Source organism: Spermophilus citellus (assembly GCF_964194105.1).
Source record: "Spermophilus citellus genome assembly, chromosome: 13".
Lineage (NCBI taxonomy): Eukaryota > Metazoa > Chordata > Mammalia > Rodentia > Sciuridae > Spermophilus > Spermophilus citellus.
This window is the reverse complement of record NC_138193.1, coordinates 61,914,831-61,938,638: the sequence shown is the minus strand read 5'-3', so window position 1 is coordinate 61,938,638 and position 23,808 is coordinate 61,914,831. Positions and strand designations below refer to the sequence as shown.

General features: G+C 40.2%; 1 protein-coding gene across 1 annotated transcript in view; it reads right to left on the bottom strand.

Annotated features, from left to right (window-relative positions):
• RAB1A (RAB1A, member RAS oncogene family) overlaps positions 1-14,543 on the bottom strand; it is a 32,062-nt gene extending 17,519 nt beyond the window's left edge. Inside the window, exon 1 of the mRNA XM_081263913.1 lies at positions 14,305-14,543. Coding sequence (XP_081120039.1) covers positions 14,305-14,327 — 23 coding nt within the window. The 5' untranslated portion in view covers positions 14,328-14,543. The remainder of the gene's footprint in view (positions 1-14,304) is intronic.
• Between the last annotated feature and the right edge of the window lie 9,265 nt (positions 14,544-23,808).

Below are 23,808 nucleotides of genomic sequence, written 5' to 3'. Positions count from 1 at the left end.
TGTGGGCTGGGGATGTGGCTCAAGCGGTATCGAGCTAGCCTGGCGTGCGTGCGGCCCAGGTTCGATCCTCAGCACCACATACAAAAACAAAGATCTTGTGTCCGCCGAAAACTAAAAAATAAATATTAAAAATCTCTCTCTCGAGCTGGGGATGTGGCTCAAGCGGTAGCGCGCTCGCCTGGCATGCGTGCGCCCCGGGTTCGATCCTCAGCACCACATACCAACAAAGATGTTGTGTCCGCCGAGAACTGAAAAATAAATATTAAAAATTCTCTCTCTCTCTCTCCTCTCTCTCACTCTCTCTTTAAAAAAAAAAAAAAAAAAAAGCGTCAAGATCAGCAACTTGAGAGGCTGAGGCAGGAGGATCTTAAGTTGCAGACTAGCCTCAGCAATTTAGCAAGACCCTGTCTCAAAATAAAGATTTGAAAGGAGGCTAGGGATATGGCTCAGTGGTACAGCACCTTTGGGTCTAATCCTCAGTACAAAAAAAAAAAAAGGGTCAAGATCATTTTTATATTGTGTGCATGTGCAGATATGTAACATCAAATCCCATCATTATGCACAACTATTATCCACCAATAAAAAAATGTGGGGGAAAAGAAGAGTTAAGATCATGAAAATAGGAGAGATTAAGAAATTCAGATTGAAGGTGACTAACATAACAAAACACCTAAATACAACATGGTATTCTGAATTAGATCCTAGCATAGTAAAAGTAGAAAACTGAAGAAATTAGTATAAAGTCTACATTTTAGGGAGCAATGAACCAAGGTTAATTTCTTAATTTGACAAATGAGCCATGTACACAAGATGTTAATATTGTGGAAAGCTGGATGAAGAATAACACACAGGAACTCTCTACATTGTTTCTTCAACTCTTTGATGAATCTAAATTTAGTTCAAAATAAAACATTTAAAGAACTACTAACAATGATGAAGAAATGAACAAAATAGGTACCAACAACAATCCCTTCAAAAAGCAGCTCCTGCTGGGCACAGTGGCACACCCATGTAATCCCAGCAATTCAGGGGGCTGAGGCAAGAGGACTGCAATTTCCAGGCCACCCTGGGCAACTAAGGGACAACCTGTCTCAAAATAAAAAATAAAAAAAGGGTTAGGGATGTAGCTCAGTGGAAGCATACATCTAGATTCAACCCCAGTACTGAGGGGAAAAAAAATAAAGTTAGCTCCTGATTTTATTGATACACACACACACACACACACACACACACACACACTTATATGAGATACTTTGTGTTTTCCATTTTGTAATCAAATCATAAATCATGAATTTGTAAAATCACTTCTAAAAGTCAATTTTGAGGCACATTAAGGAATTCTTTTCAACTGCTTGAATTTATATTACCATGAGCAATGACACTAAATTTAAGTATCAAATTCAGAGGACAGTGGTTAGGGATGTGGCTCAGTACTAAGGCACCTGCTTATTAGTAATGCTTGAAGACTCTGGTTCCAACCAGACACCACAAAAAAATAGAGATCATTCAATGAGAAAGTTAAAACATGCAGGTAGGAATGGCATCACTTAAGGCTGAATGAAAAGGAGGAGACTGAGGGAAATTGGTAGGCTTTTCACAACTGAATGACTGAGTATCAAAGACAATAACAAGTGAAAAAAATATTTTTTGCTATCAATTCCTCCTGAAGTCAGCTCATGGTCTACCTTAGTGACACTGGAGATTTCAAGAGTAAAACACAAACAATGTGGTCCAGTAAGAATGAATTTTATTCTATCCAGTTTTCATGAAGTTGAATGATAATGGCAAAAATGTATCCTTTTTTTGGTCAACATATTAGAATGATCTTTTGCTTAAGTGAGATGAGGAAAACATGAACTATACATTCTATTCCAGATCAGCGAAAGGCTAACCCCAAAATGCTTGATTGAACTTTCAGATTAGAGCTTTATTTCCATTATTTATACAATATTCTTGAAAAAATTACTAAAACAAGTCAAGCATGGTAGCTCACACCTGTAATCCAATTATTCAGGATGGTGAACAGAAGGAACACAAGTTCAAAGCCAGTCTGGGCAACTTAGATCTAAAAAAAAAAACTTAGGCACACATAAAAAAGATTTGGAAAAATGCAGACTTCTAAACTGTAGCATCACAGCTGACCTTTTTTTTTTTTGGGGGGGGGGGTTTTACTGGGAATGGAACTCGGGCACTCAACCACTGAGCCACATCCACAGGCCTATTTTGTATTTTATTTAGAGACACTGTCTCACTGAGTTGCTTAGCACCTTGCTTTTGCTGAGGATGGCTTTGAATTCAAGATCCTTGAGCCAATGCAGAGGTGCACACCTGTAATCCCAGCAGCTCAGGAGGCTGAGGCAGGAGGATTATGAGTTCAAAGCCAGACTCAGCAACTTAGCGAGGCATTTAGCAACTCAGCAAGACCCTGTCTCTAAATAAAATATAAAAAGAGCTGGGGATGTGGCTCAGTGGTTGAGCACACCTGGGTTCAATCCTCAATACCAAAAAAAAAAAAGATCCTCCTGCCCTCCTGCCTCATCTTTGTGGGATTGTAGGTGCGCACCACCCGCACCGCTTGACATTTCTTTTGTATATCTTTTTTAAGCAGCCTATATAGCCTTACCTCTACTCCTGTTATGTCACCATCTTAAAACTTACAGGAGCAAGGAGATCTCAGAAACACTTCTTGTTTTCTTTTGTAGTAATGGAATCAAAACCAGGGTCTTGCACATGCTAAGCCCATAGTCTATCACTGAGCTACACTCAGGCTTCCCAACTTTTGTTTTTTGTTTTTTAATTGAAACTGGATCTCACTATGTTGTCTGTCCTGGCCTTGAATTCCTGAGCTCAAGTGATCCTCCCAAGTAGCCAGGACTACAGGTGTGTACCACCTCGCCAAACAAGAACAGTTTGACATAGCATTTTCTCACAATACAGCCTCTAAAAACAACCTAGGTTGTTAGGGGATGTAGCCCAGTGGTACAGCATTGCCTAGCATGCACAAGACCCTGGGTTCAATTCCCAGAACCACAAAAGAAGAAAAATTCAAAAAAAATACAAAATTAAAAATAGGCTGTCCCGAACTTCTAATGATAGAATTCTTTACCTTCATACCAAGGAGGTTGAAAAAGCACCAAAATCCATATGTGACACTTGCCCATGCTTCCAAGGGTGCTGTGAGACCTTAAGTTCTTATGAGATTGCCTAAAATAAAAATAAAAAACATGCCAGCCAGGCCTATAGTGGTTCCATGTGTTAAAAGTGTCCGTGATAAATCCAAGCATATTTTTCTTACTGCGGAACAGATAATCAATGCAAAAGTGTCAAAGGCACAAGCAAAAAGCCAGAAGAACTAAATATAGAAATGAAGCTTCTAGGCTGGGGGTACTGCTCAGTGGTAGAACACTTGCCTAGCATGCACAGGGCCCTGGGCTCAATTCCTAGTGGATGCATGTCTGTGTGTGTGTGTGTGTTGTGTATGTACACATACACAACACACACATAAATAAATCCCTGTTCCTATGATCAACCACTAAAATTACTTGTTTTTCTTTGTTAGAGACAATACCTTAATCTTCCACGTTTTATTTTAGTTGTGTTTAGAATATTTCAAAAATTCAAAGCTGAATTCTGAAAATGAAGGAAGCTTTGGTAAGGCAGAAGGAAGTGCTCAGTGATACAAGAGAACAAAAGATTAGACAGTTTTACAATACATATACAATAAACATTTGCTGAAAAACACCAAATGAGGGAATGAATGGATGTAACCATGCTCTACCACCTTACCTCTCAAAGCTTGCATGGGTTTTGAAGCTAGAAACACCTTTATTAGATTCAGTTTCTATCCAATACAAGTTACTCAAAAGTTTGATTAACACCCACCACCACCCAAATTAGGTTTATCAAGATTAGGAAAAAGTTCTCTGATCAGCATAGTGACACACACCTGTAATATGAGCTACTTGGGAGGTTGAGGCAGAAGGATATCAAGTTTGAGGCTAGTTTGGGCAACTTAGCAAGACTGTCTCAAAATAAAAAATAAAAAGGACTAGGTATGTATAGCTCAGTAGTAAAGCACACCTGGGTTCAATCCCCAGTACCATGAAAAAAGAAAAAAAAAAGAAGGTCTCTAAAACATTTATCACAATGTCTGTCACATGATAGGAGCACAATAAGTACTCAAGTATTTTTCCTTCCTCCCTCTGAAACACAAGGTAACTTACTAAAAACTTTCAAAGGTACAGACAAAAACTTTAAGGCTATTTTATTCAAAGCTTCTATTCAGATGAGTGAAGAATGAAAAACAATCACAGAGTCTTCCAATTTAAAGGGAAAGTTTAAAAATCACTAGCTAATAGTTATATAAGTAGTATGACCATATCAGACATAACTATCAAAGCCTAGTAACATAAAATACTAACATGGTCTATAGCAAGTGTGCCGTCTACAAGACAGTTCTCTGCCTCACTTGCTTTTTTAATCATAAAGACTTCCATGACTTCTAAGGACCCCAAGTATAAATATCCAAGAGCACTCAAGCGCACACACACACACACACACACAAAAAAAAAAAAAAAAAAAACTGAAAATGGATACAAATAACTTTAACCCTGGAGAAATTATAATTATCAATCAACACAAGACTTGAAGGACAAAGTCAAAGGTCCATTCAAACCTAACATGTATTCTCCTAATGAATGCTTAAGGGTAATTAGGGTAATTAGGTAATTAGGGTAATTAGGTAATCAAATTAAGGATTGAACCCAGGGGTACTTTATCACTGAGCTACAACCCCAGCCCTTTCTTCAAATTTTTATTTTGAGACAGGGTCTTACTAAGTTGCTTAGGGACTTGCTAAACTGTTGAAGCTGGATATGATTTTTTATATCACCTGTGCCTGAGCCTCCCAAATTGCTAGGATTACAGCAGCGCTGGGCATCCCTTAACATTTCTAAAGAGACCTCTCTATTGTAGTGTTGTTATATGAGGAAACATTCAGAAAAGTTAATCATAAATTCTTAAATTAAGAGGCACAAACTTGGGCTGGGAATATGGGATATAGCTCAGTTCAGTTTGTAAAGTGCTTGCCTTGTATGCACCAGGCCCTGGGTTCTAGCCCCAGCAACACACACATACACACACAAAAAAAAGTCCACAAACGGGACCAGCCACTGTGGTACACGCCTGTAATCCCAGGAGCAGGGTAGCTGAGACAGGAAATCTCGAAATCAAAGCCAGACTCAGCAACTTAGCAAGGCCCTAAACAACTCAGTGAAACCCTATTTCAAAATAAAATACAAAATAGGGCTGGGGATGTGGCTCAGTAGCCGAGTGCCCCTGGATTCAATCCCTGGTACCCTGCCCCCTCAAACCAAAAAGAGAGTCCACAAACTGGGCAGGTTGGTGCATCCCTGTAATCCCAGTGGCTTGGGAGGCTAAGACAGGAGAATTGCGAGTTCAAAGCCAGCCTCAGCAACTTAGCAAGGCCCTAAGCAACTCAGTGAGACCCTCTCTCTAAATAAAAATACAAAAAAAGGGATGGGGATGTGACTCAGTAGTTGAGTGCCCCTGAAAAAAAAACAAACAAGAGTCCACAAAAATGGCAGGAGCCTAATTACCTGACTTGGATTTTAATTTCCCAGGGCTGGGGATACAGTTCAGTGGTTGAGCATCTAAAGGCCCTGGGTTCAATCCCCAGGACTACCCACCCCAACACACATACACACACACTGAATTCCTAAAAGTAACCATCTGTAGGAAAGTAGAAACAGCATACCAGGACTAAAATCACAGGCCCTTAAATTAAAATTCCAATTCTGCTGACAACTCCAAATGCCCTGGGCAAGTCTTTTTAACTCTTTAGTCTGATCTTTGTTTCTTCATCTTTAAAACTAGGACAATATGAAGGCTAGGGTGTAGCAGAATGGTAGAGCAAATACTTGCTTAGAGTGTTGGGAGGCGAGGGGGTTTATTCCCTAGCACAAAACAACCATACAAAAACCCTCCTAGGACACTTTTTTAAAGAATTTATTATGAGGATAAAAGAAATAATGTATATATTTAAAGTTTCTGACTAGTGGAGGAAACTCAATTTTTTTTTCAAATTGTCTTTAATTGACTCCACCCCAAGACTAGCATATCAAGGTTTCTAGAGAATCCTCAATGTTGAGCTCCTCTCCACTTAAAACAAACTTCCTGTAATAACAGAATTCTCAGGCCCCTTCTACAAATTTTTTGCACTATTTCCCTATCCTATTCTTTAATTTATCACAGTATTTAACTTGTTGGCTGGGGGTGTAGCCCTGTGGTAGAGCGTTTGCCTAGCATTCACAAGGCCCTGGGTTTGAGTCCCTAGTGTCAGGAAAATAAGTAAATATGGACAGAACCAGGGTTTTTTTTTTTTTTGACAGAGAAAGGGAGGACCAGATCATCAAAATAAAATCATGCCCCAAAACATCACATTTTAAAACTCAAATGAGGACTGGGAATACAGCTCACCAACACCATAAAAAAGTAAAATATGTATTTTTAAATGTTCCTAGAGGTCACAGGAGTACATATCTATAAATGGGTCAAGAATATGTGTCCAAAAATCAAGAAAATGGAAAATATCTATAGGCAAAGTAGGAAAAAAATAAATATTTCTACTTAAGTACTATTATTATGCAAGGAAACACATTCAGAAAAGTTAAATGGATTCTTGTGCTTGGAAAAATTCAATTATATAATTCACTGTTTCATTTTTAAAGTAAATTTGAGAGGCTGACCCTCTTAAATGCCCTGTATAAAATCCCTAGTCAGCCAAGTGTGGTGGCACACATCTGTAATCCCAGCAGCTCAGGAGGCTGAGATAGGAGGATGGCAAGTTCAAAGCCAGCAACAGCAAGGCGCTAAGCAACTCAGTGAGACCCTGTCTCTAAATAAAATACACAACAGGGCTGGAGATGTGTCTCAGTGGTTGAGCGCCCCTGGGTTCAAACCCCAGGACCAAAAAAAGAAGAAGAAGAAAAAAAAAAAAAACCCTAGTCAAGTGGCTGGCACAAAGAGTAGTGGATACTTCTTAAACAATACTTGTCATTAAAAAGTGATGATGGCCAGGCATGGTGGTGCACACATGGGAGACTGAGGCAGGAGAACCACAAGTTCGAGGCCAGCCTTTAGGCCAACTTTGAGAGACCCTATCTCAAAATAAAAAATAAAAAGGGCTGGGGATGTGGCTCAGTGATTAAGCGCCCCTGGGTTCAATATCTGAATCTCTTTACCAAAAAAAATTAAAAAGGTGATGTTTCACCTCTGAGCAAATGCAACATAATTACTTGTCAGAATTAAGAATCTGCAAACACAACAAAATAAACTTAATTGGACTTTATCATAATCTTGAGATTTAAATAAGGCAGGATGTTCTGGCCAACTGAGCCAACCAGTCACAAAAGTAACAAGGAAAACTTCATTTCCTAGTTTTCCTTCCAAACCCTATTTCTTATGCTTTAGTTGGCCAACAAACCAAGAAATACTTTGTTCTCTGGCTCCTCAGGGGCTCAGAACCCCACCACCACCACCTACATATATCATTCCACCATTATCCTTTTATAATTTGAAACATTCCCAGGGTGGTGCCAAAGAAAAACCAAGACCTAGGTTTTCTTCTCTAAATTCTATTCCTGACATCAAAGCAGCAATCTCAGCCCCACCTTCTACAGGAAAACAGAGTAATAGTCTGACCAGTCTCTCCCTCTAATGAGGAAAAAAAAAAAAAAAAAAAAATCTGGGCATTTTGCCCAAATCTCTTACTAAAACTCCTAAGTGAAATTAGACAAAGAATGATAAAAAGCTGATAAGCTACATGTCTAAAATATCTTATGCATTAGCAACCCTAGTCTCAATTTTGGTTTAAGACATTCTAAGTTGATTATTAGCAAGTCTTTTATTTTACTCTAAACATCTTCAAATTATCAGAAGAGAAGGAAAAGTAGACGGCATTTGCAAAAAAAAATTATTCTTTACTACTGGAAATAAAACTTAGCAGCTCAGGAGGCTAAGGCAGGAAGAAAGAGTTCAAAGCCAGCCTCAACAATTTAGTGATGGGGCTGGGGATGTGGCTCAAGCGGTAGCACGCTCACCTGGCATGCGTGCAACCCGGGTTCGATCCTCAGCACCACATACCAACAAAGATGTTGTGTCCGCCGAGAACTAAAAAATAAATATTAAAAATTCTCTCTCTCTCTCCCCCCTCTCTCACTCTCTCTAAAAAAAAAAAAAAAAAAATTTAGTGAGGTCCTAAGCAACTCAGCAAGACCTTGTCTCTAAATAAAATATACAAAAGCGCTGGAGATGTCGTTCAGTGGAGTTAAGCGCCCCTGTGTTCAAACCCCAGTATCCAATCAATCAATCAATCGAATTTAGCTGGCACAAGCTGTAGTCCCAGCTACTCAGGTGGCTGAGATAAAAGGATCCTAAGTTTGATGGAAACCCTATCTTTAAAAATAAAATAAAATAAAAAGCACTGGGGATGCAGCTTAGTGGTAAATCCACTAAGGTTCAATCCTTAGTACCACCAAACTAGAAAATTACCAAAGTAACACTTGATTTCAAAGCTCTTTCATCTTTAAAGCAACCTTTTTTCTGCTAATTGGATATGGGGTTGTGGTTCAGCGGTAAATACTCCAGGCCCTGGCCTGGTTCAATTCCCACCACCACCAAAAAAAATAATAATAATAATATATAAATTTTATGGCACAAAATTGTCAACTTTCCTATTTTAAGTTAATTATGATAAAAAAGAAAAAAAATTTTGGAACCTGGGATTTAACCCAGGGACACTTAACCACTGGGCAACATTCCCAGCCCTTTTTATTTTGAGGCTCGGTTTTGCTAAATTGCCCAGGCTGGCTTTGAATTTGCAATCGTCCTGCTTTAGCCTCCTGAGTAGCTGGGATTACAGGTGTGCATCACCACATCCAGCAAAAAGTAAATTTTTAAATGTAAGATTTCAGTTCTTATCTATAAATGATCCCATAAGATCATCCCATTCACAAACACAAAAAAAAATGTGAGTACATTTTGTGGAGACTCTTATAAACTTAAATTACCCAAAGAATTACAGATTTGATTCTTTGCTGACACTTAAAAATCATATTCTGGACCATAAAAATACAGTTATTGGGCTGTGATTGTGGCTCAGTGGTAAAGCGTTTGCCTAGCACATGTGAGGCACTGGATTTGATCCTCAGCACCACATTAAAAAAAAAAAATGAAATAAACATAAAAATGACTTTATTAAAAAAGAAGAATATAGTTATTTTTCTTCTTTAAACTTTTTGGAGGGGAGAGGTGTATAGCTCAGTGGTACAGTGCTTTACCTACCATGTTCAAGTTGTGGGTTTGATCCCCCAGAATCACAAAAATAAACAAATAAATAAATGAAAAATCACTAACAAAAAAAAACTGTATAAAAGCCAGGAATATTACTAATGAAATCATACTGTCAGATAACAAAACTGACGACCTTTTTACTTTCAAATACTTAAAGGAAATAATGTGAGGGCTGGGAATGTAGCTCAATGGTAGAGTACTCGCCTACCAAGCCCAAGGATCTGGTTCAATCCCCCTGTACTGCAAAAAATAAAAACAAGACTTATTTGAAACAGGTTTGGTTAAAAAAAAAAAAAAAAAAAAGGTCAAATGTTCCTTGAATCCACCATTGCAGAAAAGCAAATTGAGACTGAGACATATTTTTAAAGAGGAAAAGAAAAGCTAAAGACAAAGTAATCCCTTTAAAATCTGTATTTAAAAACTACCATTTAAAAAATAAATAAATCAGGCCCAAGAGCACACATCTGTAATCCCAGCAGCTCAAGAGGCTGGCAGGAGGGCTGGGGTTGTGGCTCAGCGGTAGAGTGTTCACCTCACACGCATGAGGCACTGGGTTCGATCCTCAGCACCACATAAAAATAAATAAATAAGATAAAGGTATTATGTTCAACTAAAAAAATATTTAAAAAAAAAAAAAAAAAAGAGGCTGGCAGGAGGATCTTGAGTTCAAAGTCAGCCTCAGCAATTAGTGAAGCTCTAAACAACTTAGCAAGATCCTATCACAAACAAATAAAATAAAAAAGGAGTAAGGATAGGATTCAGTGGTTAAGTACATCTGGGTTCAATCCCAGAACCAAAAGTAAAAATAAACTACAATAGATAGAAGTAGACTACTACTTTTCTACTATAATTCACTGGTACATCCAAGATGGGTCCACGCGTTTTATTTTCAATACATTTATTAAGACATATCTAATATATTCTTTAAGACAAAATTATTTTCTTGACACTAAAAAAATTCACTAGAAGTATTATGAAAAATGTTTCTGGTATGAAAATAATGTTAAGTACTTCTTAACTAGTGCTTCATCACCTGGTTCAGAAAAATCAAAATTTTTTTTCCTCAAGAAAAAGGAAAGTTTTGACCCCTTCTGCCTACTTTTCCACTGTTAGGATTATACTTCCAGTTGCTTTTCTTATTTGCAGTTGAAATTGCTAACAAGCCAGTCATCACCTTTAATTTCTACCTTAAAGACAACCCTGGATTGTAATTTATCCCCAAATCAATCTAATAAAACAGAAAGCAGTCAAAGGGACAGATTAAATACAACCATTATTTTGGGGCTAAGTAATGGTGATGGAACTCAGGGATGTTTCACCACAGAGCAACATCCCAGTCCTTTTTTATTTTGAGACAAAGTCTCCCTAAACTGGTCAGACTGATCTTGAACTTGCAAACTTCCTGCCTCAGCCTCCTGAGTAGCTAGGATCATAGACATGTACCACCATACCCAGCATAAAATTCTATCATCAACGCTCAACATTTTTTTCCTCCTCACCCCTAAACCAAAAGCTTACAACTTAAGGATCATAAAAGTAAGAGCATTCAGTAATAAAACTAGCAAGAAGTAATCTCATGTCAACCAATATAAATCTACAACCCTACTCCTCCTTAAAGAAAATTTTTTCTTTTGTCAACATCCTATTTTCTCACAAAATTCTTAGCAGCACCCATTCGGTACACCTTTAAGTTTCTAAAAAGAATGATACAAATTATAGCTGATAAACTAAAGCAAGTAAAGGAACACTTGGGATACAATTGTAAGCATTAGTTACTACTCCATTCATTAGTTACTAAATCAAAATTCTGAAATCAGGAAAAGCCCCTGCCCCAACCAAGAGTTTAATTTAAGAAAAGATTTTAAAGTTCAGATAAGATATTAAAGAAAATAGACTTCTATCTGGGTGATAAAACACTAATAACAGCCAGGCACAGTGGTGCATGCCTGTAATTCCAGCTACTCAGGAGGCTAAAGGATGAGGATCATCAGTTGGTGTCCAGCCTCAGCAATTTAATGAGAGCCTGTCTCAAAATAAAAAATAAAGATATGGGGATATGGTTCAGTGGTTAAGGACCCCTGAGTTCAATCCCCAGTACAAAAATAAATAAAACTCTTAAAATTAACTTTTCTGTTTTCCAAATTGGTAAACAAATTTCAAAGACAAAAAACAGGTGAAGACAGATTGTTAAAAGGCTTGTTCTCCTAGTGATGTTACCTTATAAAATATCCATCACCTCATATCACCTTAAGCAATTTTCATTAACACTTTTGCAAAGGTTTTCCCAAACTCCTGGATTATTTTATTAGGCAATCTAGAATACCAACAGAGTAAGCCAAATATTAGAATACTTAATTCTAGAAAAAAAATATAACAATCATTCCTGGAGCCAAGCTCAGTAGTACATGGCCATAATCTCAACAACTCAGGAGGCTGAGGAAGGAGGTTTCAGGCTAAGCCTGTGCAACCTAGCAAGATACTGTCTCAAAAAAATAAAATAAAAAGGGCTAGGGATTTAGCTCAGTGGTAAGGTGCTCCTGAGTTTAAGCCCCTGTACCCTCAAAAAAAAAAATTAAAAAATTTCTGGGTTTGATTCTATTGAGATTATTAAACTAGAGACCTCAAAAGAAAGAATAATTTGGCACAGTCATATATTTCAGAATTATTGTCCTTGCCATTTATTAGTCATTTCTCTTCCTCCCCCCTCTTGGAAAATTCTCCTTAATCTCCTACAAATGTAATTGCTAATAATTCTCTTACAGGTGTCTTTTCTACAGTTTTCCAAAACTCAACAGTCAACCACAACCCACTATCCTCTTCTGAAATTTTATTGCTCTTGATATATGCCAAGCATCTGGAATTTTATGGGTTTATAGGTATTTAACAAGAATAAAATCTATTTTCCATACTGCATTACAAGCTCCTTTAAGTTAAAAATCATATTCTTAAATCCTAGCACTAATAGAATGATTTATACCACCTAAAGAGTATTTGTGGGGTGCAGTGGCATGAGGGGCTCAGGAGGATCATGAGCTCAAAGCCAGCCTCAGCAACCTTGAGGTGCTAAGCAACTCAGTGAGACCCTGTCTCTAAATAAAATACAAAAATAGGTCTGGGAACTTGGCTCAGTGGTCCCTGAGTTCAATACCGAAAACAAAATGTGTTTACATACTTTCAAATCTCACCACTACCTTAATAGGAATGAGTCCTATGCTATTTTACAAAAAGAGAAACATTCAGAAACTGAGTAACTTATCAAATTTTTATTCAACTAATTAATCTTCAAGATTTATTTAGAGTACTAAATATATTTCACAAGTACAATATATTTCACAAGTACAAGAAACAACAGAGGTTTACAAACCTCCATAAAATGGTCAATCCATACTCCTGACTACCAGGAAAACTACTAATTAGGAACCCCAAGTTCTTCTCTGCTCTACCATGCCAAACCCACAGTCCTTGGAGCCCTTGATAAAGAAAGAAAAAAACTGCCAACACAGCAAATATGTCACTGTAAAAACACTATCTTCAACTTCTTAAAGTATACAGAATTCCAATAAAATACTATGACTTCTGTTGAGTGCAAAAGGGGACATTTCAGCATCAAACCACTGTATTACAAAACTTGAAATCAGAATGTATTTTGCAAGAGCCATGTGACAGACACATGACAGTCAGCTAAACTAATGGGTGGACCTTTTAGGGGGAAATCTTTAGCAGTAATTGATTAAAGGACAATTCAACTTTCAAGACAAATACTGATTTGTGCTTTAAAAAAACTTACCCTAACCCCTAAAGGCTTCTGACGCTAAAAAGAAATACCAACTAAATCTCCTCTAGTTATTAATTTATACCTATGTAAACTGGAAGATTTATTTTAAGAGCCATTGAGGAGCCCCTAACAAAGTCTTTCCAAAGGAAAGTGAATACCAATTCCCATGAAATGTGCCAGGTATGTCACATCTGTTGTGGTGACTTCTTGAGTAAGCAAGAAAAAAGAATACATTAACATTTCATGACACGTCATGGAACCTCTTTCCCTATCTGCAAGCATTCAAATAGGTAATCTAAAACCTACAGATCTATATAGGTCCCACTTTGAACTTGACAGCAACCTCTTCCTTTTAATTTGGTAGTATCAGAAAGACATTCCTTGGCTTCAGTTGTTTTGTTGTTGTTGCTGACCTACAGAAAATAAAATGACTTAAGTGTCCTCTACAAATGGAAAAAAAAAATTCACAAATACCCAGGTATTTAGGAGGGCAATGGACCGGCGAGTTCTTTGCAAACTCTTCCAAGAAACAACTCAAAAAGAGAACTGAACATTTTAAATCGCTCCTCACCATCTACTCATTCCCCTCAATCCCACGCAGTCCCGAGAAACATCCATATTACCTGAAACCTGGCGGGGAGGGTGGAAGAAGAGAGAGCCAACAAGCTCAGGATTTACAAGTAAAGCTGGTTTCCACCCTGACGATCCTGACAGCTCCTCAGGGTGCGTGCGGAGGGTCTGCCAGTGCCCTCTAGGAAAGCGCCCCCACCCTGCCCCCGCCCCTTAAAAACAAGTCCTCTTTCCAAAGTCACTGCCCTCCGGGAGAGGCTACCCCTTCAGACAGCCCTCCACCGGACGCCCAAACGCCTCGACCCCGCAGTACACCGTTCCTCCGCAGCGGCCGCGCACCCAGGCCCTCCAACCTGACCCCGGCCAGGCCCGGGAGGCTCACCCCTCCGGCCCGGCCCGACCCCTCCCCCAGGCCGCCCCTCCGCCGTCAGACAATGGGGCCCGACTCCCGGACGCCAGCCTCTCCCGCCCCAACACCCTCTCCTCATCCCGGCCAATGCCCCACTCCGGCCCCAGTCCTCTTCGCCTGCTTAAAGCTTCCCCAAGCTGGCCCAAGACCCAGCCGAACGGTGCTCTCCTGCACTCACTATTCGGGATTCATGCTGGACATGTCACTGCAGCTGCCGCCGCCGCCACCGCCGCCCTTGCTGCTGCAGCCGCCGCCCTGACTCTCCGCGCCACGGGTAATTGAAGGAAAGGAATGAGATAGGTTGTTCCGGGAGAGCAAACGTCTTCCCCCACTCCGTCCCCTTAGAACACAATCAGCAGCCGCCGCCACTCAGCTATCGCTTCCACCCAAAATGGCCGCCGGCGAACCAGGAAATAGGGAAGCCTTAGACCAAAGGGCCTTTACATAGCCCAGAGGGCGGCCGCACCGAGTGGCACGCCGGGAAATAGAGTCGCGAGCGCGCCTATGCTTGCTGAGGACCGACGGTGCAGCTCCTCGATCAGCACTCAGCTTCCCGACAAGCCCTGCGGTTCTGACGCATGCGCACTTTGAGGGCTTGTAGCCCACCCCATTCCCCACTCCCTCACCCACTAATCTCCTCCCCTCCCTACTCCCCTCCCTGCTGACTCGCTGGCTAGGACTTCGCTCGGACTCCCCCTAGCGGATTGGCTAAGGCCGAACGGCCCTGGTGATGTCATCAGTGAGACGTGGCAGCCGGGCGAGTCAGTGCCGGACCCGGGAGGGGGGTAGGGAGGGGCGGAGGGCGGAGGGCGGTGCCCGCCGCGATAGAGGATGGGGGTGGGGGGGAATGGGCTACCAGAGAGGAAAGGAGGGAGGGGTCAGAGCCAGAGGGACGACCCGAGTGTGGGGGCGGGGAGGGAAGGGGGCTCCAAGACAAGCTTGACTGGTGCGGCTTCTGCTGGCTTGACCAGCTTGAGGCCTGCCCCTCCCGGCTAATCTGAGAATGTCGGATCAAAGGACAGAAGGAAAGTCAAGGGGCCCCTGCCAAAGACTCTGGCTCTCTGGACTGCTTGAAGCCGTTCTTTCACCCGACCCCTACTAGGTTGGATCATCTCCAGTGAAGGCCTCAATTCGTATTGCAGCTCCTGGATATTGCAGTAGCCACCAAATGGACTCTGCCTCTATCTCTTCTCCACCCCACCCTATTTGCATACATAGCCAGATTTATCTTCCCTGAAACCACCACTATCACAACCCCACAACCTTCCCTGGTTCCATACTCTGGATGGGACACCGTCCTGAGTCATCTAAATTTCCACTCTTCCTGCTCTGGCACTAGCCTTCAAGTTGAATTGTACAGCTTTTTTGTTAGTTATTACTTATTTTCTAGTTGTTCTGCAAGATTGAAAAGTAATAAGTGATAAAAACATGCAATTCATCACCTTATAGACCTACAAACTCCAGAAGTAACATTAACATTTTATTTGTAAGCAGTATGGTCTTAACTAATCAGCTCAGGAATTTAAATCTCCACTAAACTTTAACATATTATCTTGGGTTATTAAATTACAAAGGGCATAGTATAATACTTTGTCCAAAGTTTATCTTACAAGTTGCTCTAAGAACCAAGAAAAGTATCTCCTGAGACTGACCACAAAATCACTTAAAATTGGGGCTGGGGATGTGGCTCAAGCGGTAGCGTGCTCGCCTGGCATGCGTGCGGCCTGGGTTCGATCCTCAGCACCACAGACCAACAAAGATGTTGTGTCCGCCGAGAATTAAAAAATAAATATTAAAAATTCTCTCTCTCTCCCTCCTCTCTCACTCTCTAAAAAAAAAAAAAAAAAAAAAAAAAAATCACTTAAAATTTCTGTGACACCAAACCAGGTGTGGTGGCTCTAGACTGTAATCCCACCCATAAGGTAGGCTGAAGCAGCAGTACCAAATTGTAGGACAACTTGGGAAGTTTAATGAAACCCAATCTCAAAGTAAAAAATAAAGCCTGATGCAGTGGCATAGGCATAATTCCAGCAACTGGGGAGGCTGAAGTAGAAAAATTTAGAAGGCTGAGGCAGGAGGATTGCAAGTTTGAGGGCCAGCCTCAGCAATTTAGCAAGACCCTGTCTCAAAAAGAACTGGTGTTGTAGTTCGCAATAGAGAGCCCCTGGATTTAATCCCTAGTACCAAAATAAATTGTTTTCTATGACACCAAAATATGGGGAAAATATGGGTTTTCATTTCTACTAATACCAGCTATACCCTTAGCTACAAGTCCTCCATATGCCTTAGTTGAAAACCTCATCAAACAGTACACAACAGTTCTTTTACATCATGATGACCTTTTTCCCCTCCTACTGGGAACTGAAGTGAGGGCTCTCTACCACTGAGGTACATCCCCAGTCCTTTTTATTTTTTATTTTGAGGCAAGGTGGTGGTAAATTGCTGAGGCTGTACTCAAATTTGTGCCACTCCTGCCTCAGCCTCCTAAATAGCTTCAATTACAAATGTGCATCTCTCCCTAGCAAAGTATATTAACTCATACTTTTAACAAGTTTTGCTGATTCAGACTTTAATATATTTCATGTTTAGGTGTTTAGGAACAACCACATTTATAGTTCAGATTCATACCTAAGAATAATTTATTAAACTAACATGAGCTCTGCTGACCACCCCACTGTTGAACCAGAACCTTTCTGAGGGTAGGGATTGTAAACTTGGTGGTAGAACACTTGCTTAGCAAAAGCAAGGCCCTGAATTCAATCACCACAAAATGACAACAACAACAACAAAACTCTTCTAGGACCTTTTCCTGGGGCCATTCAGACATTTGAACATTTGTTGGCTTTCTTTTTCTTTTTTTCCTTCTTTTTCTCTCTTTCTTTCATCATGTATTTCTTTCTAACACATGATAAATGTATTTGGAACTTCAGTTTGAATATCTTTGAGCAATACAAAGACAGATGATTACAGCTGTCTTCAAGATTACCATCCAGAGAGAAAGAACACAGGCAAAATCTATAAGAGCATAATACAAAAATAGGTTAAAATAATATAAACTGTATAGGGACAGAAATCAGATCAGTGATTTCCAGGAACTAGGAAAAGGAAGAGAGAATTGCTTCAAAAAGTTGCACAGGAACTCTTTGATTTAATGGAAATATTACACACCTTCATTGTAGTGATAATTACTCAATTGTATGTGCTTGTCAAACCTTACAGTACTGCAAAGCACAGTGGGACACAGCCTGTTCTCTCAGCAACTTGAAAGCTAAGGTAGGAAGGTCACAAGTTCCAGACCAACCTGGGAAACTTAGTGAAACTTTGTCTCAAAAAATTTAAAAGACAGGGGATGTAGTTCAGTGGTAGAGCGCCCCTGGGTTCAATCCCCAGTACCTCAAAACCAAAAACTCAAGTACAGGAGTAATTTTAATTGTATATAAATTATACCTATTATGAACCACGTATTTTTAAAACAATAAGCAGTGAAAATAAAAGGAAAGAAACAGGGGCTGGGGATGTGGCTCAAGTGGTAGCGCGCTTGCCTGGCATGCGTGCAGCCCGGGTTCGATCCTCAGCACCACATACCAACAAAGATGTTGTGTCCTCCGAGAACTAAAAAATAAATATTAAAAATTCTCTCTCTCTCTCTCTCCCCCTCTCTCACTCTCTCTTTAAAAAAAAAAAAAAGAAAAGAAACAATTCAAAGTCAAACAACTGGGGACATTTCTATGAAAGGGGTGGTATTGAAATTAGGCAATTTAATTAAAATTGACAACCATTAAAATTTTGATCACTGACAGAAATGGGAGGGAGGGAGCCATTTATTCCAGAATAAGAGACGGTGAGCAAAGCCATGGAAGTATGAAAACGCACATGAGTTTAAGGAATAGTGATCAACATGTGATCATAGGGTCCTTAAGAGATAAGGTGTTTAGGTTAAGGTGAGACCTTGCTGAGTCTCCAGATGCCTGTTAAAATATTTAGGCTAGCGAAGTAGTGCACTCCTGTAATCCCAGCGATATGGGAGGCAAGAGGATTGCAAGTGTGAGGCCTTAAGCAATTTAGCAAAACCCTGCCTTAAAAGAAAAAAAAATTAAAAGGGCTGGGGATGTAACTCAGCGGTAAAGCTTCAATCCCCAGGACCAAAAAAAAAAAAAAAAAAAAAAAAATTAGACTCTGCCTATAACAGTGGTCCACTTTATGCTTTGAATATAACCCTTGCTGCTCTGCCACTGCAATTTATTTTTTAAATGGACATGTTTCATTTTCTAATCTCTCCCCATCCCTAATCTCAGGGAAACAGGATTACCTTTCTTCCCCATCCTAGGCTGAGTTATCTGTCCCTATACCCACCAAAAACACCATAGGAAGGAAGTAATCCAGATTTTGGGGATGGTACCAGAAGATCTTAGAAATGACTATCTCCCAAATTAACAAGTGAATTACAACTCTAGAAGGAAAAGATGTGGAATGTAGCCTTTGAGTCACTTCTTTAAAATTCCCCTGTTCCTGATGATGGTCAGAATCACAGCCTTTGGCAAAGCAAAAACCTTCTTTTTCCTTTTTGTCAAAACCATGTCCTCGTTATTGAATTGGCATTAGGAACAAGGGACAGAGCTTTCAGCAACATGGCTAGGAATGTGGCTTAGTGGTAGTGCTTGCCTAGCAGGTGAAAGGCCCTGGGTTTGAGTGAAATGTCAAGAAAAGTGAACTGAGCAGCTCAGTGTTTTAGGAACACTTTGGAGCTATTTGCAGCCTGGAGGTAGGAAGATTAGTAAAAGGTAATTATATTCCTTTGGGCAAAAGCTGATGTATCCTGGCCTAGGCCAGTTGCATCAAAATGCAAAAGAAGGGAGATTCCAGAAAGGAACAGATAGAATCTGAAGCCATGGAGGGAAGAGAGATACTAATGTCAACTCAGAAATTTCCAGTTTACCTACCAGCAGGAACTAGTCAGAGAACAGGGTGGGGATGTATGCAGTGGAGCCAAGACAGGCCAGTGGTGTGATTGGAAGTGAGACAGAGCTGCCCTGGTGAGGCAAGACTACCAGAAACTGTTCTGAATTGGCTTGTACGCATGTGTGCACACACACACACACACACACACACACACACTCAAATCTGTCAAAGGTAAACAGTTACGTAACCATGGTCCACTTTATGCTTTGAATATGTCCCTACTGCTCTAAAACTGTTTTTTTTCCTCTTTCTTGACCTTCTCCCCACTGACCTTCTCCTTCGTAATCTTCTCTTTTCTGATCTTCTCCTCCCTGACCCTCTCCTCCCCGATCTTCTTGGTTTTCTCCTTCCTTGTCTCCTCTTCCTAATCTTGAAAAACAGGATTCTTCTGAAGCCCCTCTTTAAAAGTCCCCTGTTCCCCTTCCTGGGCAGAATCACAGCCTCAGGGACAGGAGTCTCCTGTGATTCTCCTTTGCTAGCAAAGTAACAAAAACTTTTTCCTTTCTCTCAAAACCATGTCCTCCTTATTGGATTGGCTTTGGGGACAAGGACCACGCTTTCAGTAACAGGCACTAAAGTGGTAAGATAAACTTTATTCAGGAATAAACCATTGCAATGGGGAAGAGGTCCTGATGGGAACTGAGCTCAATTTCAGGAGACTAGGGGACAGCAAAAGACAGGAGATTTTTTGGGGGGGAGAGGTAGCAGGGATTAAACTCGGGGACACTCAACCATTGAACCACCTCCCCAGCCCTATTTTATATTTTATTTAGATACAGAGACTCACTGTGTTACTTAGCACCTCACTGTTCCTGAGGCTGGCTTGGAACTCACAATCTTCCTGCCTCAGCCTTCCAAGCTGCTGGGATTACAGGCATGCACCACCACACCCAAGACCCAAGTACTTTTAAAGGTAGAGGTATGCTCCTGGCTTTGAAGAATGCTCAAGAATGTTGGTTCCTGGCACTAGTAGGCCATGTGGGTTTTTTCATTGGTGTTTACCTGGAGCAGAAGCAAACTTTTTGCATCTTTTTCCCACAAGTTAGAGCAGGTTCCCTGGGCTGTGAGTGAGAAGGAGTTATCTCCTTGAACATTTGTTTACATTTCAAATGAGACTCTAGAAGAAACTAGAAGTCCTAGAAGAAACCATCAAAGGACTGAAAAAAAAAATTCTAACCACAAACTTTCTGCTGCAAGAGAGGGTTCAGGTTTGAGCTAGAAGAAGTCATAAATTTCCCCAGTGGTACTGACCTAAGGCAGGCACCATAAGGCAGTGGTGGTAGGAGTCATCTTAAGGATACAGCCTTGAGCTATTAGAAATTATGCCAGTACTGGGCATGGTGGCACATGCCAGTAGTCCCAGCAACTCTTTCAGGCTGAGGCCTTGTCTCAAAATAAAAAATGGAAAGAGCTGGGGGTGTACCTCAGTGGTAAAGAGCCCCTGGGTTCAAAACACAGTATTTAAAAAAAGAGAAAACCTACTAGAGTTTGGCTAAGGAGAGAGTTTCTGTCAAAACAGAACCCTTGATTTGTTGGGCTCAGTCCTTGGAATACAGTCTCTGAAATTCATTAGCAAGAAAGAGTTGAATCATACCTCCTTGCCTTATATTCAGTCTAGTATTTTCTTTATTTTTATTTTATTTATTTTGGCACTGGGGGATTGAACCCAGTGGGACACTTTACCACTAAACTACTTCTCAATTCTTTTTATTTTTTTTTATTTTGAGACCAGGTTTTGCTGAAGAGCTGAGGGTCTCATTGAATTGCTGAGGCTGGCCTTGAACTTGACATCCTCCTGCCTCAGCCTCCAGAGGAGCTAGGATTACAGATCTGCTTTATCACACACAACTCAGTCTAGTATTTTTCTTATAATATCTTCAGTTGTTTTTTAAATGTTCTAAGTGTAATGCTTGATCCCTTGAGATCAGAGCACTAATTGCCATCATTGTCCTACATTAGTGGGATTTTTTTTCTCTGTGGTAATGGGGATTGAACCCAGGGTTTTGCACATACTAGGTAAGTCCTCTACCACTGAGCCACATCCCAGCCCTTTTTATTTCTTATTTTGAGAGAGGGTCTCAAAAAGTTATCCAGGCTAACCTCAAACTTCTGAACCTTCTGCCTCAGCCTACAAAATGACTAGGATCATAGGTGTGCGCCACTGTGTCCTTCTTGACCTACCCATTTTTTGAGATGATTAAATTAAGATAGTGTTTGTGGAAGTGTCTTCTATGAAGGGGGCCTCAAAAATGTACACTTTCTTTGTTTTTGTCACCCTTTCTAGAAATAACCTTCCTTTCTCCATTTCTCCAAGTCTTTTTTTTTTTTTTTTCTTTTTTAGAACCCCTGCCCAGAGGCAAACAGATCTCTGGGAATCTCCAAGTTTTACCCATTGTAAAGATACAGTTTAAAGTCCCCATTCCTTTACTAAAATATGTCCTGACTGCCACAGTGGAGAAAATATCCCTCCCTCTGAACCATACCTCCATACCACTGCGTACCCCTATTCTAGTGGCACACTTCTTGAAGATTTTCTACTTGCCTCTGGGGTTTAGCCCACAACAAATTTTCCTTAAATATCGGGTGTTTGATTTATTTGTAAAATCAACAAATACATTTTAAAAAATACTTAGTCAATTATATTGAACACACAAGCACTGCTCATCTTTCTACATAAAAGAATAAATTCGGGGGCTGGGATTGTGGCTCAGTGGTAGAGTACTTGCCTAGCATGTGTGAGGCACTGGGTTCAATCCTCCAGCACCACATTAAAAATAAAAAAACAAAGTTGTGTCCATGTACAACTAAAAATATATTTTTTTAAAAAAAGAATATATTCAGGATGAAGGCTCTTAAAAGTGCCTTTAAAAATATCCATATATATGAGAACATTTCACACTTCACACAGTGACTAAGATGTTTTAAATGTTTTTTGGGGGGTTGTTTTTTGTTGTTGTTGTTGTTGTTTTTGTTTTTGTTTGTATCAGGGAATGATCCCAGGGGTACTTAACCAATGACCCACATCCCCAGCCATGTTTTATTTTGAGACAGGGTCTTGCTAAATTGCTGAAGTTGGCTTTGAACTCTTAATCCTCCTTGCCTTAGCCTCCCAAATCGCTGGGATTACAGGTATGTGCCACTGCACCTGGCAAGATGTTTTAAATGCTGAGTGAAGGGCTGGGGATGTGGCTCAAGCGGTAGCGCGCTCGCCTGGCATGCGTGCGGCCCAGGTTAGACCCTCAGCACCACATACAAACAAAGACGTTGTGCCTGCCGAAAACTAAAGGAAATAAATATTTAAAAAAAAAATGCTGAGTAAAGTTTCTAGATAAACCTTATATAAAAGCAAGTCCCAGCCACCTGGTCGCTTGTATTCTAATATGTATATACCAATAACAACCTTTTATCAACCAAACCATTGATTGGTAAATCTCAATAATGGCTTCAGTTATGGGAAATGACCGTGGGTGTGACACCATAGCAGTTCCCATGGGGTTACTAAGGTGTCACTTGTTTTTCTTTTTTTTTTTTTTTCACTTGTTTTTCAATCAGCTAACTCATGCCAAGGCCTTAGTTGCTTTAAGGAATTCACTTATTCCCTCTCAAATAATGGCAAATGGTGGATAAGCTCCATTTGACCTAATGGCCATACCACATAACTAAGCTGGGCAAATCAAAATCTCAGAACTAGTAGATAAGCAGCTACATAACAATATGAGGTCACCCTCAAAGCTTCAGAAAATATTCTATATAGCCAGGCATGGTGATACATGCCTGTAATCCCATCGACTTGAGGGCTAAGACAGGAAGATCACAAATTCAAAGCCAAAACTCAGCAACTCAGAAAGACTCTATGTCAAAATAAAAAGTAAAAAGGACCGGAAATGTAGTTCAGTGGTAAAGACCCTTATGTACAACTGCCAGGATCAATAAGGGAAAGAAAGAACAAAATCCTACATAGATGCTGGGCATGGTTGCACACCTGTAATCCCGGCAATTGAGGCAGGAGGATCACAAATTCAAAGCAAGACTGGAAAACATAGTAAGAACTTTTTCAAATTAAAAAGATAAAAAGGACTGGGGATGTAGCTCAGTGGTAGAGGCGAAAGAATGCATGTGTAAGGCCCTGGATTCAGTATCCATGTTGCAAAATAAAATTAAAATAAAACAGAAAAGCCTTCTGATATTCCCTGGAATTGGGTGAGAGGTGTGAGAAAGTGGAGTTACTTTTTCCTACTTACTTTGCCACAAAACACTCACCTAAAAACTCTTATCAGGAAGAGTTGTCTTTGCATATTCCATGAAATCCATCTTGGTCTTCCATCTGGTTGGTTTTCACGGGTTATTCATTCAGTAATTATGTTAAGCACCTATTCTGCTCTCACATGGAGATATATCTGTGATCAAAGCAGACCAGGTGTGTGCCCTCATGGAGAATGTAAATTCTCATGAGAGAGATCTGACAGTCAACTACTACTATTTCCTGAAATCTAAAATTCTAAAGCATCATTGATTTCCATCATAGGTTTATTAATAACAGCTTTCCTTCCTTCTTTCTTTCTTCCTTTCTTTTTTTAGAACCAGAGATTGAGGCCAGAGGTGCTTAACCACTGAGCCACTTCCCCAGCCCCTTTCATTTTTTATTTTTATTTATTTTATTTATTTTTTTTTAAAGAGAGAATGAGAGGGGGGGGAGGGAGGGAGAGAGAGAGAATGAGAATTT